The 17,583-nt window shown below is 42.1% G+C and overlaps 1 protein-coding gene across 2 annotated transcripts in view; it reads left to right on the top strand.

The window, feature by feature from the left end:
* Positions 1-17,583, top strand: part of LOC102561753 (ADAMTS-like protein 1) — a 744,302-nt gene that overhangs the window by 588,430 nt on the left and 138,289 nt on the right. For both annotated transcript variants that reach the window (XM_019483696.2, XM_059724687.1), the window contains exon 4: positions 6,991-7,118. In XM_019483696.2, the coding sequence (XP_019339241.2) occupies positions 6,991-7,118 (128 nt within the window). The remainder of the gene's footprint in view (positions 1-6,990; positions 7,119-17,583) is intronic.

Here is a 17,583-nt window from a genome sequence, read left to right as displayed (position 1 = left end):
CACCCTTTCGCTTGGAACACTGGTTGGTGGACAAGACAGGGGTTCCTGGGCAACTGTGGCCAGATCCTGCCACATCTGGCTGCAGCTTGCTCCGACTCAAGTGCCAACTGATGATGATTTGAAGATCTGGGAGATGATATCCCACTCAGCTCTGTTAAGGGGACCACTGATCCCAATCTCCCCATGCAAGGCCATCTCATGGATGGCCTTCTATTGCTCCACCAGCCTTTCCAGCATCAGGTATGTGGAGTTCCACCAAGTCTCCACATCCTGCATGATTTTGTGCTGCAGGATGCTCAGCTCTGCCTGTTTCTCCTGCAGCATCTTGCCTACCCTGATGCTGTGGTGGCAGTAGCCCACCACCTTCCTGCATTTGGAAATGGGTGGTAGTGATGGTGCCATCACGGGCAACCCTGTCCCCTTCCAAGGCATCGTGAGGTGCAGCCTGTGTGCCACACAGCAAATGCCAAGAAAGTTGGCATCATGGACCACCTTGACTATTTTGGCCCTGTTGTCGATGACCATGAACCTGCGGGTGAGCTCGCTCTGCCCAGTGAGCCACCCTTGTACCATGCAGTTCATGGCCACCATGATCTCTGTTGCCATGTGGGACTCATCCAGCACCTCGGTTTGAAGGAGAGCCCACTGATTGCCTGACTCGTCACACCAATGCCCTGTGAGGGAGAGGTAGGTGTGATCGCCACCCTGCCTGCTCCAGATGTTGGAGGTGAAGTGCATGGCTACATGTGGCCCTGCCTTGCACAGCTCCTCCCTCAAGTACTCCCTGCGTGCCTCATGCAGGGAGGGCACCAATGTCCTGCTAAAGGTGGTGCATGCAGGCACTTAGTAAGATGGGGCCATGTGTCACACAAATTGCCAATTGCTCAAATCACAAGCAAGACTTTGTAAAGGGTGCCGCGTTTATTGATTACATGAGTTAGACATAGAGGTTCAGGCACACTGTTCATACAAACACACACAAGTCATCATACACATCATTACACACAGGCATATACATACACAAAACAACCATTTCATCCATGCATACACCAGATATGCTCAATATCAGCCTAGGGAGGCCAACCAAGGCTTATTGAGTAGATGATGATGATTTGAAGATAGCAGATTTAAAGATAACAGCTGGAGCGGGGTGAACAGATGCATCTGTGCTCCAGTGAAACAGCAGTAGAGAAAGAAGCTCATCCAACTTGGCATTTTCAAAGTGTTCTTTTATAAGGATTGGCATCTTCTGTTTCAATGCTTTGGGGTTTTTCCATACCCAGTTTCTGTTTTTGCAATTGTTCTTCTTTTGTCTTCAGCTTATCTTAGCCTTGGAGTGTTTTTGTTGCCCGTCTGCCAGAATTTCTTCTTCTGTTATCTCCTTTGTGCCTTCAAGCTTCAAAGGGATTCTTCAGCCATTTGTTAGTTAGTTAGTGGTTGGTAACTTACATTTGGCGCCTTGTTGCTTACATAAACAGTTGAATCTTCTACTGTCTCTATGCCATTCTCTCACCATTCACCCTTTTACACACACTCATACATAGAGGCTATGCAAAGTTCATTCACTTATGTCAAGCAGAAGGATACAAAATGGAGTTTTCAAGTTGCTTACAGGACAAGACTAACATGGTTACATTTTACTATTATTACACTCTATGTTAACATCAGCTACATTAGTTCAGTTCATGCTACACATGGGCATCACGAGTTACCTGGATCCTGACTACTTAACTAAGGAGAAGGGCTGGCTATCCAGAGCAAGCATCTCCCTAGTGCTTTGGGTGGTCTTGCTTACCCTTGCAACGCACCCCCCTCTCTCTGCAGCTTTCCCCCACTTCTCCAGGGTGGCCTGCCTCTGCTTTGTGGGGATGGAGGCTTTGGAGTGAGTGGGAGACTTCCCTTTGGGCATGCTTGCACTGGTGCCAGGCTTAGGAGGAAGAAGGGCAAGGGGGTGCTGGCTCCTGAGATGCAGCAGCATCACCGTGGTGGTGATCTGCCTTCAGCAGTGTTGGCAGATAACAAGCCTAGGATCATCTGCCACCTTGAAATGATCCCACACTACACTACTCCCCTGCTTCTCGGTTGAGGATGGGGCTCCAGCCTTATCCACTTCCTCAGCAGGCTGAGGCACAACAGCAGGAAGAACTGACTCAGCTGAGCCACTTGTCTGAGCCTCCACAACCTCAACCTCAACCTCCTCCAAGGTGCTTTCTGGAGAAGGAGACCTGGGTCATGGGGAACTTTGAGGGGTGTGGAGCACAAAGACAGATTCCCCGTTGGTCCCCAGAATTTCTTTTGCCAGAGTGCTCAGATCCCCTGGTTCCAGATCCAGCTCCTCCTCTGGCAGTAGGAGGTTCATGCTGGGAGATGAAATCGGAATGGAGAAGACTGTTACTCTGCTACTGGTGCCTATTTCTGGAGTTAGGGGAGGTGGTGCAGGTTCAGGGACACATACTGCTCCCACCTCCTTGCTTCCACTGTCAGCAGAAGCCTCATGGATGCCAGGAAAGAGGATGCATCTATGTTTGGGGGGGTGGGGGGACTTGCAGCTCTAGCTCTCCCCCTACCCTTCTAGCCCCTCTCCATTCCCTGCCAGAAGACCTGGCACCTGCCTTCCCAGCACGCTACAGATTAATCTTTCCTGTGCTGGAAAATGTGTCTGTGTATCTGACTTCTTCTGTGTTGTGTTTTGTTTACTGTTCTGTGGTGTTTTGTAGTGTGCCTAAAATATCTATTATCTTCTTCTTCTTCTATAACTCTCTGACTTGCATGAATCTGTATCTGAGTTCTGTGTTGTGTGTAGTGTGATTTAGGTAATGGTATGATTGATTATTAATAACTATATATAATTTGGTGTCTTATTCTGTGGTGTGAATCTGAATGTGTAACTTCTTCTTCTTCTGTCTTGTGTTTGGTTTACTGTTCTGTGTTGTTATGTAGTACCTAAAAATCTGTTCTCTTCTTTTTCTTCTTCTTCTTCTATGACTGTCTGACTTCTATGTTGTGTTAATCTGACTGCTTCTTCTGTGTTGTTTTTAGTCTGTATGTAACTAACTATAACTAATAATATTAATAACTATATATAATCTCTTCTTCTTTTGCTATGAATGTTTGACTTCTTCTTCTATGATGTATGTGTGTGAGTGTGTGTAATGTGTGCTTCCCTGCACAGGGATGGATCACACTGCTGGGGAAAACACAGCTTTCTTTTTAAAATGTTTTGGGGAAAAAAAGCCAAGAACAAATATAAATTGAAAGAAATGAATTGGATAGGGATAATTAAAGTAGAGGGATTCTAGTTAGTAAACTAAGCTAAGCTATATCCTATCCAATCCCTTCTAAGAACAAAAAGTAGCCGGTGACTGACTAGGAAGCCAAGCCAGTCCAGTACCTTTCAGGCGCTGTTGCTTACTCAGGCAGAAACAGCTTACAAAAGGCACAGAATGCCTGCAGACAGAGGCTTATATGCTATTTCTATGTCCCTCCCCCAGACACTGTAATTGGAAGGGGACTTGGGGAGAGATCAAAATCACTGGCCGGCTAGAGATGTCAGTCCTTCCCCCACTGTTCTCCCTCCCTCTTCTCAGTTTCTCTTTCCCTGAAAGACCACCTCCAAATCTCCAAATTTCCCAATCTTTTCTGAATCTTTTCAGAATCAATTCAGAGGCTCTGAAGCTTCTTCGAATCAGGCTGAATCTTCTCAGAATCGAATCGCGTACCAAAGCTTCACACAACCCTAATATTTATCTTTGACAATGAAGGGTCTGGTTTAAAAAAGAAACACTTGTGCCTTTAAGGCTACATGAGCAGCAACAGCAGGAATGCTGCATGAGCACTATTGTGAAGTGTCAAGGGGCAGGAGTTCAGGGGACAGCGGTGGTGTGTGCTTTGCCTATCATTCATGCACCTGACTCTCGCCACTCACGTGGCCATTCCATTAAGAACAAATAGCTGCGCTTGATGCAGCTGCAGGAAACATCTTGCTTTTTCACCCATGCAGGCATACAAATGGGCCTCACTTTAGGCTTGGACTGTATGTAGTGATACAAGGAAACAACTGAGAGGGGGAAAGAAAATGGACTTGACAGCTGTCCTGTGAATTTTTTTTCTTTCAAATGATCTCTTCTGAAGCTGTTTTGTAGTTCGGGGCATGGTTCTTGACATGTTTAACACCACTGGTTTCCCTGGAATAACTCACACATTGTGCCAGGATAACAGGATAGAATCAAACTGCTGGAATGAAATTAACAATGTAAATTAATTATTGCTTCAGCTGGAGTAGTCAAAGCACTGATATCTGGTTTAAATTATTGAAACTGAGTTCTCTCAGCCATCAAATTGAGTATGATTACAAGTGCAGTTCCCATGGACTTCACAGGGACTCTATAACTGAGGGAAGAACCAGGTCCTCAACATGTAAGAAACTTTCAAAAAAATTAATAAAGATCTGTAAAATATAAAAGGAACAAGCTGGCTCCCAGAAAGCACTAGACAAGTACAAAAGATCTATCCACCATTAAGTGATTCAGTGCTTTGCTGCCTTTAGAGACTTCAGATCAATTAACTGTGTGTCCAGAGAAGCAGCACCTGAATTGCCATATGGGTGTACATGGCAATAAAACTAAGTGGAGTGCCTTTAAAAGAGGTGTGAGCCTTTCAGATGTGTCCCACAGCACCTCATGGACAGAATTAATCAATTATTTCCCAAATTGTAAGTTGCCTACAGCCATTCTCGTAACACATGTCACTATGATTTAGTTTCTTATTATAAAATGTTTGTAACCATAACTTCTTAAAGGAACACATAGTCAAATATGGCTATGTAACCATAAAGTATACAGTAGGAAGAATAAAGGCCTATCAAATAAATTACACACATTGTCTATGCTTAGGAGTGTTCTGGTGTACTGGTCATAAAGAAACTCAGGAGTTTCTATAATGTTTGTTTATTTAATAAAATGATGTAATCCAGATATACCATCTCTCTCTCCCTCTCTCTCTCCCTCCCTCTTCCCCCACCTTTGCCTTTGCCTTCGCCTTCGCCTTCACCTTCTCTCATGCACTGTCACACAACCAAATTCAACTTGCTATGAAATGGTACAACTCTAGTGAAGTCTTTCTTTTTATACCAGGAATGATTTTGGCCCACCATGCCTCCTTCCTCTGCTCCTTTTGTTTTTCCTATTAAGTACATTTCATTAACTCAGGTCATGATATGCATCAGGTAGTTAATAGGGGAGGACCTCTGCTACCACTAGTATCAATCACTGTTGAGCATGCCTCTCGTGAAGTAGCTATTTCCTGATGGTTGGGTCAATCCAGTTGAGCTGAGTATCGGTGTGCTAAAAATGCTGTACCTTCTCTTCAACCAGTGGGTGCTCCCTCAGGTTCATTGGTGACTTTGTGGTGCATATACTGCAAGCCCCCTGCCATCTCTTACGGAATTAATGGATCCCCATGTTGGAAAATTTTGTTAGTACTACTAGTTAAAATAATTAATAAATGCCAGATTACTGTGCTTACATTTACAGACAACTGTCAGCTATAACTTTAAATGAAGTAATTCCCCTCTCACATTAATAAATCCTGCTTAGTAAGTGTTTAAAAGACAAAAGTCATCAATCATAGTGCTCATCTCAAAGTAGATGTTGAGGGTTTGAATTTGGATCTGGGTCTGTGATAAAAGTTCAAAGTCTTTACTGAACAGATACTTATTGAAATTGTTCACAGCCCCAAACCACAGCCAAACACTTCCTTTTCTGCCTGTGAATAGCGGCATCCAACACTGGAGTATTTTGCCAGGTTTCATATTTCATCACAAAAGTTTTACACAGCTCTGTTGATAATAACAAAATGATTTCTGTGTTGAACTGTCTCTTCATCCCAAAAGAATCCGTCTAGGCTGACAGCTAGCACAGACTCCTGTGAATCTTAAGCTATTGACTAGTGATGATGCCTGTTGGCTTTTTTCACCTTAGGAAAGTCCAATGCCAAAGTTGCCCGCCCATTATTATCTATCCCTTTAATTTATTCTAAAACCAGTAAAAGTGCAGTATTCTCTGGAAACGGCCCAAAGTACTATGAGCTAGGTTTGCAGTGAAGGCTCCACCTGGCCTCCATATGACATAGACATTTTTCAAACACCTTAACCTGCTCATATAGGTTATTGAATTTCCCCTAGCAAAACTTAATTGCCCAAATGGGATTTGTGTGTCCACATTATCCCATCATTTGCATACACAGGGGTCTAGAGCAGAAGAACTGCCCATATAAATTGTCCTTGCACAAATGAAGATATGATATATTGAAAATTTGGTCTGTAAGCTAAAAACTGTTACTGCAGTGTTAAAAAGTCATAAGTGCTATATTTTTATTAATTAGTTCACGGGGTGCTGAAGAGCATCCGTGTCATTTTGGAGCCAAACAAAGCTACTCCTGCAGCGTTTTAAGGAGGTTGCTGTGCAGTGATGAAGTTGGGTTCTGGTTTCTCATATGTAAACGTAATTTATGTAGTAATTGTATCTGTTGTCTGTTGCACTTGGATTCATTATGAAAAGTCTTTCTCCAAGGGCATCCTAGGAAAAGGCTTCAATATGATCTCCATTACTGCTTTCTTTCATTCTAGCACAGCAGAAATACTCTTAAACACAGTCCCTGATTTCCCAGATGAAGACTTCCTTCCAACTAACCATGAAAAATCCCCAATCTTACTACTCTATATAAAGTGCTTTTTCACTTGAATCATCTTTAGTGCCCAGGTAAGGAAGCAACAGAACATTGATGAAGGGTGTATTGCATAACCCCATCTACCACATGCAGCCATTTGGTATGCACCAATTTAGAAAGTTCACCAAAACAGCTGTTTTGCACTACCTGCTAAGATGCAGAGCATATCCAGTATAACGAAAGGTGAGGTGAATTATAATGATATTGACTTACAGTAGTTCTCCCTGCACTGATCCCCTGTTCTTTTTTTTCTGTCTTTTTTAGAGTTCCAGAACAGCTCGGTCTGAGGAAAACAGAGACATGCTGTGGGATGCCTGGGGTTCATGGAGTGAATGCTCACGCACTTGTGGAGGAGGAGCTTCCTACTCACTCAGACGCTGCCTGAGCAGCAAGTAAGTTGATAAATGCTTGAATCCTCCTCTAGTGGTCCACAGTGTGCCAGCATATATCATGGCAAGAACTGCAATTGGTATGTTGGTCTGTGCTGAAATATCAGCCTCAGATAAGAAAGACATTTTATTATTATTATTTTTTAGGCAACCAGCCAGGAGGCTTGTTAGTCCAAAACACCTTTCAAGATGCACTCATAGAGAACACATAGGGCGCATCCACACATGCAGGCATGTATGCTTGTAGCAGCTCAAATAGAAGTGGTGCAAATTTGAGCTGGGGCTTTTTGCCTCAGCGCATGTGCCCAGACATGCACTTTGGTGTGGGGCAAACTGTGCCACTTGGGGCAAAATAACCCTGCCTGGGTCCTCCCGGATCTGCAGCCAGGGGGAACTTGAGCCCAGGTGAGCATCTGTGCTGTCCCCAGCAGTACATAAAGCTGCTCTAGCAAGTAGCTCAGGGCTATGGGCAATGTTTTATTGATATATCTACAGTGTTAAAGCAATTTGGAAGCCTACCAGTGCCTCTATCATCATAATAAAATGAATTCTAAATACGTATATGTTTTGCTGCCCCCCACAGGGGCCACAGCCTCCCCACAGAGGCTACAGCCCCCAACAGGGGTTACAGCCCCCCACTAAGGGTTACAGCCAACCAACAGGGGCCACAGCACCCCCACAGGGGTTACAGCACCCCACAGGAGTCAAAAGGCCCCCGCAGGAGCTACAACCCCCACCCACAGGGCCCACGTGCCCCACCCCAGTGCCCCAGATGGCTGCCCTGCCTGGCCCATCCCCTGCCCACTCCTGCAGCCCCCCCAATGGGTGCCCCACCCAGGCCCCCACTGCTCCCCAAGACCCTCTAATGGCTGCCCCGCCTGGCCCCATGCCCCTCTTGCTCCCCCAGCTCCCCCCCCCCCCCGATGGCTGCCTCCCCTATCCCAGCCTCTGGCACTTCAAAAAAAAAAAAAAAAAAAAAAAGCCACTCCTCACTACAGGAGCAGGGACTGTGGGGCTCTGGGGCCTCCTGGCAGAACCCCCCCAGGCAGCATGGGGTGGCAGGGGGCAGCAGGACCCGGGCTGCGGCTGCTGGGGCTGTCACCATGCCCTGCACTGTGTGGAGGGGGTTCCAGTGACCCCAGCAGCACCTGGAACTGCCGGTGAGTCCTGGGGTTTTTTGTTTGTTTGTTTTGAAATTGTGGGGATGCTGGGGTGCTGGAGTGCAGGGGGGTGCTGGCAGGGAATGGGGCTGGGCAGGGATTGGGGGGCTTGGAGGGATGGGGCCGGGTGGGGCAGCCATCAGGGAGGCTCAGGGGGGCAGGCAGGGGGTGGGGCTGGGCAGGGCAGGAATTGGGGGGGGGGGGGGCCCACCAAGGATCCCCCCCATGGTCTCCTCCCCCCTCCTTCATCCCCCCTGACCCCCTGCTTGCTTACTGGCACTGAAGCCTGGGTCCAGCTCCCTGCAGCTGGCTTGCTGCCTGCCTTGTATGGGCAGGCAGCATGCTTCAGCATCAGGGTGAGGAGCAAACATAGAGACGCTCTGGCTGCTACCAGAGCGTCTCTGTGGAGGACCCAGCTTCTGGTTGCCTCAGGGCACAGTCCAGGAGCGTGCCCTGCCCAGAAGCATGCCCTGCCCTGCTTTTTTCACTCCTTTTTTTTTTTTTTTTTTGATCCCTGGATATCCAGGGGTCTAATTTTGCCCACGCGCTGCAAATTTGCAGCAGGGGGAACCTTTTCCTATTCCCACATATGCCTCTTGCAGCATCTCAAAGGGGTTTGAGATGCTGCAAGAGGCATGTGTGGGCTCATCTGGACATCCCCATAGAGGGCAGAAAGTTTTCTGCGGAATTTTACCTAAGCATATTGTACATTGCCATCTACTGAAAAGTAAAATCCCCATGCACCCTTTCTACTTGAGTTGTAATCTCTTTCATACCCATATACTGGACTGCAGCTAATTCACCAGGTTTAGCACCCTCAAGCTTCAGTTTCAAAACACCATAATAGCATCATGGATTCCCAAAATAATATACTTTATATACTGAGTTACAAAGCAATAATGATAGCTCTGCTAAGGGTATCCTTCCAATTACAGAGCCTACTAAAAGGCAGTTCCTGAAATAAGATTCCCTTCCAGCAAAAGGTTGGATAAATTGCTTAGGTAGATAGCTGTGAGAAGCAGCATGTTCCATGCACAGGACAGATGTCAGAGTCAAGTGACCATGCTTTTATCTTTACAACTAAGTTATGGGACCTTGGACAAGTCATTTAAACCAGTAGGGGACAACTTTTTTGACAGGCATGCCACAAATTAATTCCCATGCTCTCCCCCAAGTGCCACTATGGTCCTCTTCCCTTGCCTGCTGTGCTGCTCTGTTTTTTGCTCCCTGCCCTATACTCTGTGCCCAATCTGTTTTTCTCTGCTTTCTGCTCCTTGCCCTGTGTTTCCTGCCCAATCTTTTGCTGTTTTCTGTTCGCTACTCTATTTGCCATTGTACTGCCTGCCTCCTCCCAAATTTTCCCCATGCCACAGATGGAAGTAACCCATGCCACTTGTGACATGCATGCCACAGGTTTGGCCACCCCTGATTTAAAATTTCTGTTAAGCCTTAGCTTACCACTGTGAGAAATGCAAATAAAAAACCTATGTGCAATGAGTAGGCATTCCCACACTGTATTATTTATACATACTTAAATTATCACAGCCCTGTTAAACAGAGTATATGCGATTATTATCACTAGATACCTGACATAGGCAGAAAAACTCAAGACCCAATGTTTTATGGCTTAAAGCCATCTCCAGTACTTTAGTATATTGTAACACAAGGATGTAATATAATTTTCCATCCTACATACATTTTCTCTTATGCTGTTTATTATGTATGGATGAAACTCAAATATTTAATAAAGCAAATTAGGAAAAGCACTCTCAAAAATTGCTTCCTAGGTCTGATATTGTAAAGTACGATGCTGCTTAGTAATGACATGAGATAACATAAGCCCTTGCATCACAGGACCTAAATAGAATACTGAATATGAGCATGACTTCAAAATGCTTGAGTCCCCTGATGTCTGTGATTGGTAGGCTGATGTGTTGAGTGCTTATTTGGAATAAGAGCAGACATTCATGAGACAGCCATGTAATCAGTGGGAAAACTATATTTACATTCAGTCCTTGGGTAACCTTAACAGTGGATTGCTCTGTGTCTGGAATGGGAGCAACATTCTTGTCCCCCTGCAAAGCAAATGACCTTCCCACAAAAGGCCCACTCAGAAGTTGCAAGGATAGGAACCTCCCTCCTGTTCCCGAATACAATACAGAGCCAAGGAGTGGAGCACCATGCAGTCAATCAAGTAGTTGCCACTGCTACTTCCAACCTTATCTGTGACTTGACTATATATCCATCACATAGCAGCCAATGACTGGCAAGGTTCTTCTGTGCAAGATGGTAGACTTGCTGGCCATGTGTCCATCTCCCCATTCTAACCCCAAGTTCTGTCAGTGTTGTTAGAGACAGAAGTACTGGATCAATATTACACAGTACACAAGAATATGCAGCTTTTTCCATGCATCTCATAAACCTAGGAAGTCTGCTAGTTTCCTATTCCTTGTATCTATCACAGGGAAGAAAGAAAGGGCAGAGCTAGAGTGAACTCAGAAATTAGTTCAGATTGTCTTTAGTACAGTAGACTTTCACTGTCCTATCAATATAGGACTAGTTCTTTCTTCCTTAAGAAACTGCATTAGAGCATTGGTCCAATCAGAGATTTTGACCAAGAGCTTCTTGTGAAGAATGGAGGGATTTATTATGTGCACAAATTGTGCTAGCTAGTAACAATGAATTATAAATAGTAAAATTTGACCCTGAATTAGCACAGTATCAAATGTGTAGCTGTTTTTTCTCGGGTCTGTGCGCAATTACAAATGAAAAAAGAGTGTTAAATGATTAAGTTTTGTACTGTGCAAGCACTTTAAACTTTGAAAATAGTTTGGGGAGCAGGGGGAGTTTGGGGAAAGAAAAAGCCACCCAGACTTTGGAGGTTTGGAAATTGGCCTAAATGCATGACAGTTTTAAATCTGGCAAGGACAGAAAGAAATGTCAGAGAGTTTATGTGTGGGACAGTTGACTGCTTTGTGGAATTTATCACACTATAGAAATGCACGTGCTGTATATAATTGTGCAATAAACAATATGAACTGAGGATACAAGATATATGTGGAAACTTAAAAATTGGCAGGAGAGATGAACATCATGGACCAAACTGAACCTAAATATTTCTCTTCCTGCAAGGCAAGTTTTTGGTGTATTTATGCATCATAATGCTGGTATGATGGCTTAGAGAACATTATGAAAGCCTGAAACCATCCTGTCTGCTTTGAAACTATGCAAAGAATACTTGCTCCATTCCTAAACATCTTTGTGATGTGTGGTCAAATACAATTAAATCAGCTTTTTTCAACCTTTATCTGCCACATTCTGATTTGTATTGTGCTGTGTATTTTAGATATGGTAATGTTTTGCTATTTGGTCTTTGGGGTGAAAGAATGAAAAGCATTAATATGAAATTCTGTCCTCATAGAAGATACTCCTTCTTAACATGCTGATGCCTTTATATGCATCAAACTCTAATTGTGGTAATGTTTGTATAAGACATAACAACATGGATATTGGTAGATAGGACAGAATTCTCTTCTCTGAGTCTTGGCTTATTTCCACACCAAAATTCCTACATACAGGGCATGTCTACACATGTGCTTTAATGCGCATTAGCCTTTTTTAATGTGCATTAAAGCATCACGAAAAAAACGCACTCTTTCACAAATGTGCATTAAAATAGGCTAATGTGATTTTTTCTGGTACCTCACAATAGAGGTACTAAATTTAATGGGCATTACCAAAAGTACATTAATTGACATGTAGACGTGCCCACACAGAGATACTTTCAATATCAGCAGGAAGACTGATATTGAAAGAATTTCTGTGTGGGTGCGTTTACATGTGGCAGTAGGAGAGCAGAAAATTGAAGTGGAGACCTTGTGTGAATGTATGGCAGTTAAGTAAGAAATAAGTGAATTAGCAATGCCATTGAAATACCTTTGAAAATGTACTTATTAATTATTATTAATGGATCCAGCTTCTAGTAAAGTGACTGGGGGTTGCAAATAAGAGAATTTGGTCAAGTATATATTTTGATAATACTGTATGTTGCATGAACAGCAAACAGAAGGAAGATCATATCTATATAAAAAACAGCTGTGCTGTACTGCTTGTCATAGTTATTATCTAAGGCAACTGAGAAATTATAATGATAATTATTGCTACCTTACACCCCCTTTTATCCATATAAAAACCCTTCACTTTCTGTATTTTACTAAGCACTGGGGCAGTGAGTTTCACAGTCTAATTCCACAGATCTTCCATAGTAAAGGCTTACTTTGTTTTGTCAACTTTGAAATTTTTGGCTCTTAAGTTTTGTTGCATGTCCCCCTTTTCCATTGTTGTGTCCTGATCTGATCTCTCTGTACCACAACTTGTATCAGGTATCCAGGTTGTAACTGTAAATTACCAGAGACATAGAAGTCTGAGTACTCTTTAGATACTTGAAATCCATGCTTGTCCAACTTTATTGCCTTGTATTGGAAGTATTTTCCAATTGCAAAAAAATGTCATTATCAGTTCTATTAATCTAAATTCACTCCTCCCTAATCCTAAAAATATACAGTCAGATCTGGAATTTTACTTTGCATGTTAACAACTGTTGCTATAGTGTTTTAATTGCTATGCTGCTTCTGGGCTTGGCAGGAAGGTAATTATAATTTTTTTCCCTATAACCTCCCAGATAAGTTGTAAATGTGTAATAAAGTGTAAGGGTGGAGGGGGCAGAAAACCAGGAACTTACAGGGCTATGGAAATGATCTTAGCAGATAATGGACTAACTGAAAATCCAGAGTATTTACTTAGAAGTCCTATCCATTATTGTTGCTGCTGTTTCCAGCAGAAGAACGAAACATGGGATAGCCTGTGTGAATTCAGAGCAGAATGCTTGGTTGAATGTGAAACCCCACAGATACTGATTCACTGAATCAAGTTTAAGGGTCAAAATGCATGATAATCACTCTTTCCTCTAAGAAATCCTGTATAAACTGCTGAACAGGGTGATGGCTCCCTTGCCATTAGATAGGTGAGATATATACTTTATTGTGTATATATATTTATTTTTTTATTGTTTATATATATATATATATATATATAAATATGGTAGGAGCAAAAAAGTAAACATTAACATCCTTCTGTCAAATTCTCCTCAGCAATAAAAGCAATGGGGATGAGATGGGAGGGAATCCACACAAGCGAGTCACATCCTAACATTGTTTAGAGTCTTCATGCTGGTCTGAGTACTTATTTGAATTCATGATTCTTTTCCCCCTCATCTAAATCCCTCCTTTTCTTCCTAAGATGCATGATTTCTTCATGGCAGTATAATGAAACTATGAACCCTGCTTTTTGGCTAATGAAATGGTCCTTAAATGTGTTTGGCAGTAGTCAGCAGTCCCACTCTTCCACTTACTTTTACAAATAGTGCTCCCAATCTGTTCAAACAAACTGGCAGAGAGGCACATCTCCAAGGGGGCTTAACAATAAAGCTTCAGAGGTTTGGAGTTTTAGGGAGGCACTCCTCCCTTTTATTTATGCATATAGTTGGTTAAAGCAGTGGTTTTGTATTATTAGAATGATTCCCAGTTGTACTCGAGTTTGATTCACTCAGGGTGCATTTACACATTGCTACAGTGCCATGCTTTAGTACTTCCTTTTGGAAGAACTAAAGCATGACACAGTACAGGCAATTACTGTGCTGTGCGTATGGTGCATGGTTAGGTTTTGCTGCTATATCGCCATAGCGACGCGCTATACTGGAGTAGCAATGCCACTCAGGTGACATGGCTGCCAATCATGTGTAAACCCATGTGATTGTTACATTGTCGTAGGGTGACATGTAGACATGCCCTCAGTTGAGCAGGTGAGAAAAGACACTTGTCCTTTAGGATAAATGGCTTTTCTTTATGTTGTCTGTATACTGTGTAATATTTTACCAGGACAATGTGTACTTCTAAAATACCAGAGATTTATTCTATAGGGACTGGAGAAGAGAAAACTGAGGGGTAATTTAATAGCAGCCGTCAAATACCTGAAGGGTGGTTATAAAGAGGATGAAAATAGACTGTTCTCAGTGGTGGCAGATGACAGAACAAGGAACAACCATCTCAAGTTGCAGCAAGGGAAGTTTTGGTTAGATATTAGGAAAATCTTTCTTACTAGGAGGGTAGTAAAACACTGGAACAGGTTATCCAGAGGTTGTGGAATTTCCATCTTTAGAGGTTTTTAAGACCCAGGTAGACAAAGCTTTTGTTGGGATGATATAGTTAGTAATGGTTCTGCTTTGAGCAGTGGGGTTGGACTAGATGACCTCCTGAGGTCCCTTCCAACTGTAATTTTCTATGATTCTATTACTAATGCACAGCTTCTTGATGCTGTGGATTATCCACTCAGACATTAAAACAGTGGAATACAGTTCTGAGGTGCACAGGTTATTTTAAAGTATAATATCAAAATAAGAATCCAATATAAAAGTGGTCGTCAACCTTTTCCACTGGGCAGTAGGTTGCAGACCCCTACTATATAATGTACTGATTAATAGGGGTGTGAGAAGTGGGCCCTATTCAATTTGGATTGGGATCCAGATGCAGCCCAAATCAAAGACAGTGATTCAATTCATTGATTCGAATCACTGTCCCTGATTCAATTTGGCCAAATCCAAATCTGAAGAGTCAATGCTGATTTGAACCATCAGCGGTTTGGACACAGACACAGCTTTAAAAGTTTTTTCTACATACCTTGAGGTAGCAGGCATGGCTCATGATCACTGTGAAAATACATTTAAAGCTGTCTCTATGTCCGAATCTTTCCAAATCTCTCTGAATCGATTTGAAGGGTTCTGATTCGATTTGGAGAGATTAAAGGGTCCTCTGGATTCGATTCAGATTTGGAGATTTGGCCACCGAATCAGGCCGAATCTCCGCCAAATCGAATCAGGGACTGAAGCTTCGCACAGCCCTACTGATTAACATTACAGAGGTGATATACAAAGTACCTGTAAATTCTAGATGTGTTGCCCTTGGTCATAAACTTTCGCTACTGATGCTGTAAGTCTTTGCTTGATACCAGCATACCATCTCATTATTGCTATCTCACTATTACTTGGCTACTCTGGATTCCCAGTTTAGGTCAATTTGATGTTCATAGCTTTGATTTGTGGGTAAAATCACAGACATAGCAGTGTTGGTAGTTTAAATTGCAAGAGCATCGGCAAAAGCCTAAATCCAGCTAATTTTGAGCTAAGCATGTACTTACCAAAGATTTGTGAATATAAAAATGTCTCTTGCAAAGTTGGTTATCGTACTGATGATTCTGTCTCAGACATTCTTGGGCTAAATCATTTTACATTATATATCTGTTCCTAGTGAAAGGGTTGACTTATGACCTGAAACATACCTTTCAAAACAGTTTATATTTTTAATATTTATACTTATAACCCCATATATTTATGATATCCATATAATTGTTTAATCTTGCTTTAATTTCTGCTAAACCCTTGGACTGAATGATTTCTTGTGGCAATAAGTTCCATGGGCTAATTATGTTTTATATGGAAATGGTGTCGTATTGTCAGTTTTGAAGTGAAAATCATTTTTATCAAAGGTACCACTTCCAGTTGCCATCTGTAGATTTCTTTTACTATTTTTGAAGAACCATTTTTATTTTCATCTTTTTAACATGCTCAGGATTTCCTCAAGAATATAGGGCTAGACTGTAGAACCTTCACACATCAATGACCCTCTCAATGGAACTCCTTCCCTGAGAATGATCTTTGGTATCCCTCAGTGGCTATCTCCAAGATTCATTGTCTGCATTTTCACTTTCAATTGACACTTTTGTGATGCTTTTTTATTTTTACTCCTTTAGTCATTGGCCCTTCTGGAATTTGTTATCAAATTTTTGTTGGCTTGTTATATCCCATTTTGTTTTGAGTTGTATAAGGCTGTATGCCAGATGTTTTATTAAGAGCCATGGCCCTTTAAAAAAAAACCTCTCAAAAGTAGAACAATAATAAAATAAATAACTATGCTACCTACTCCTTTGGCTTTCTTTGTTAGAGTTACATTAGCATCTATTGTGTAACATTATTGGTGCAACATGCTTTAACTCTGACACTATTAAACAAAGACAAATATGTTATTGTAGAAATGTCATGAGCACAATAGGGGCTATTATTTACCCAAATCTGTTTTTAAGCCATTTTCAGGGTCCGTCTTGTGCTATCCTTGGATAAGCAAGTCAACGCTTTACATAGCAGAAACATTTTACCAAAGCATCATGAGTCAATGTACCTTTAGTATAGATACAGCTTTAACAGAATATGTCATATTCATCACATTTCTGAATAGAATTATGAGAATGCTTGTGAAATCAGTGCTGCCAAAGTTATTTGGGAAAGTGATTCCAATTAGCTGCACTCATTTAAGGTAGCATCTGGGATTACCTGTGCCTGGCTGTTCATCAGGTCATACTACTTTCCTGTGGTTAGAGATGTGGAAGTTTGGGAAAAAAAAAACTCTGAAGATCTGTAGAATTCATGCAGTTAATTTAAGTCTCCTGGCATAATTGTTTTTTTCTTGTTTTGTTTTAGTTACTGATTAACTAAACAAGGTGCCACAGTTTAAGTATGCTACTTTTGCTACTTTCGTTTAATGATGGAAATAACCCTCTGTTTCCTCAGACTTTACAGGCTCCAACTTAAAACAAAGTGTCAGAAGCACCAAGTTTAAAACCTAGATTTAAATCAAAACTATGTGAAGCCACAAATGTCACAGAGTTTGGATCAGCAGTTCCCATTGAGGTCTGTGGAGGATTTACTGGTGGTGATCCTTAGAGAGCAAGTCACATGGTGCTAGCACTCCTAATTTCCATCTGTTGCACCACATTAAAGTCTGCTAAAAGTACATTAAATATCTTCCTAATGTTGTTTTCTGTGTAAATCATTCCTGTAGTTGCCACAGGGATATTACATGATTGTGAATGGTGGAAGAGGTAGTCCAGGCAGTTGTGAATTGGAATGATAGTGGTCCTTGAACTGTGAATGGCAGGCATAGTGTCTGTAACAAAACCTCTCTATGAAGATGTACAGGGAATCCTGCATTTATATGATAAATTGTACATAGACCCAGGCTCATGTGTTTACAGTTCCTTCTGAGAGTTGAACAAGAAAACAGCAAACCAGCCAAGTTTTAGTATACTCTGGAATTTTAACTATGCTATACTGTATTCATTATATTTTACAACTGTCTTATCTACAAATAAAAAGTTAAGCTGTGATTCTTCAAAACCTCAAGAGAGAGAAGTAGATTATA

The sequence above is a fragment of the Alligator mississippiensis genome, chromosome 3 (assembly GCF_030867095.1).
Source record: "Alligator mississippiensis isolate rAllMis1 chromosome 3, rAllMis1, whole genome shotgun sequence".
NCBI classification, from domain to species: domain Eukaryota; kingdom Metazoa; phylum Chordata; order Crocodylia; family Alligatoridae; genus Alligator; species Alligator mississippiensis.
Note: the sequence above shows the minus strand (reverse complement) of the source record. Positions and strands in the feature narration are given on the sequence as shown.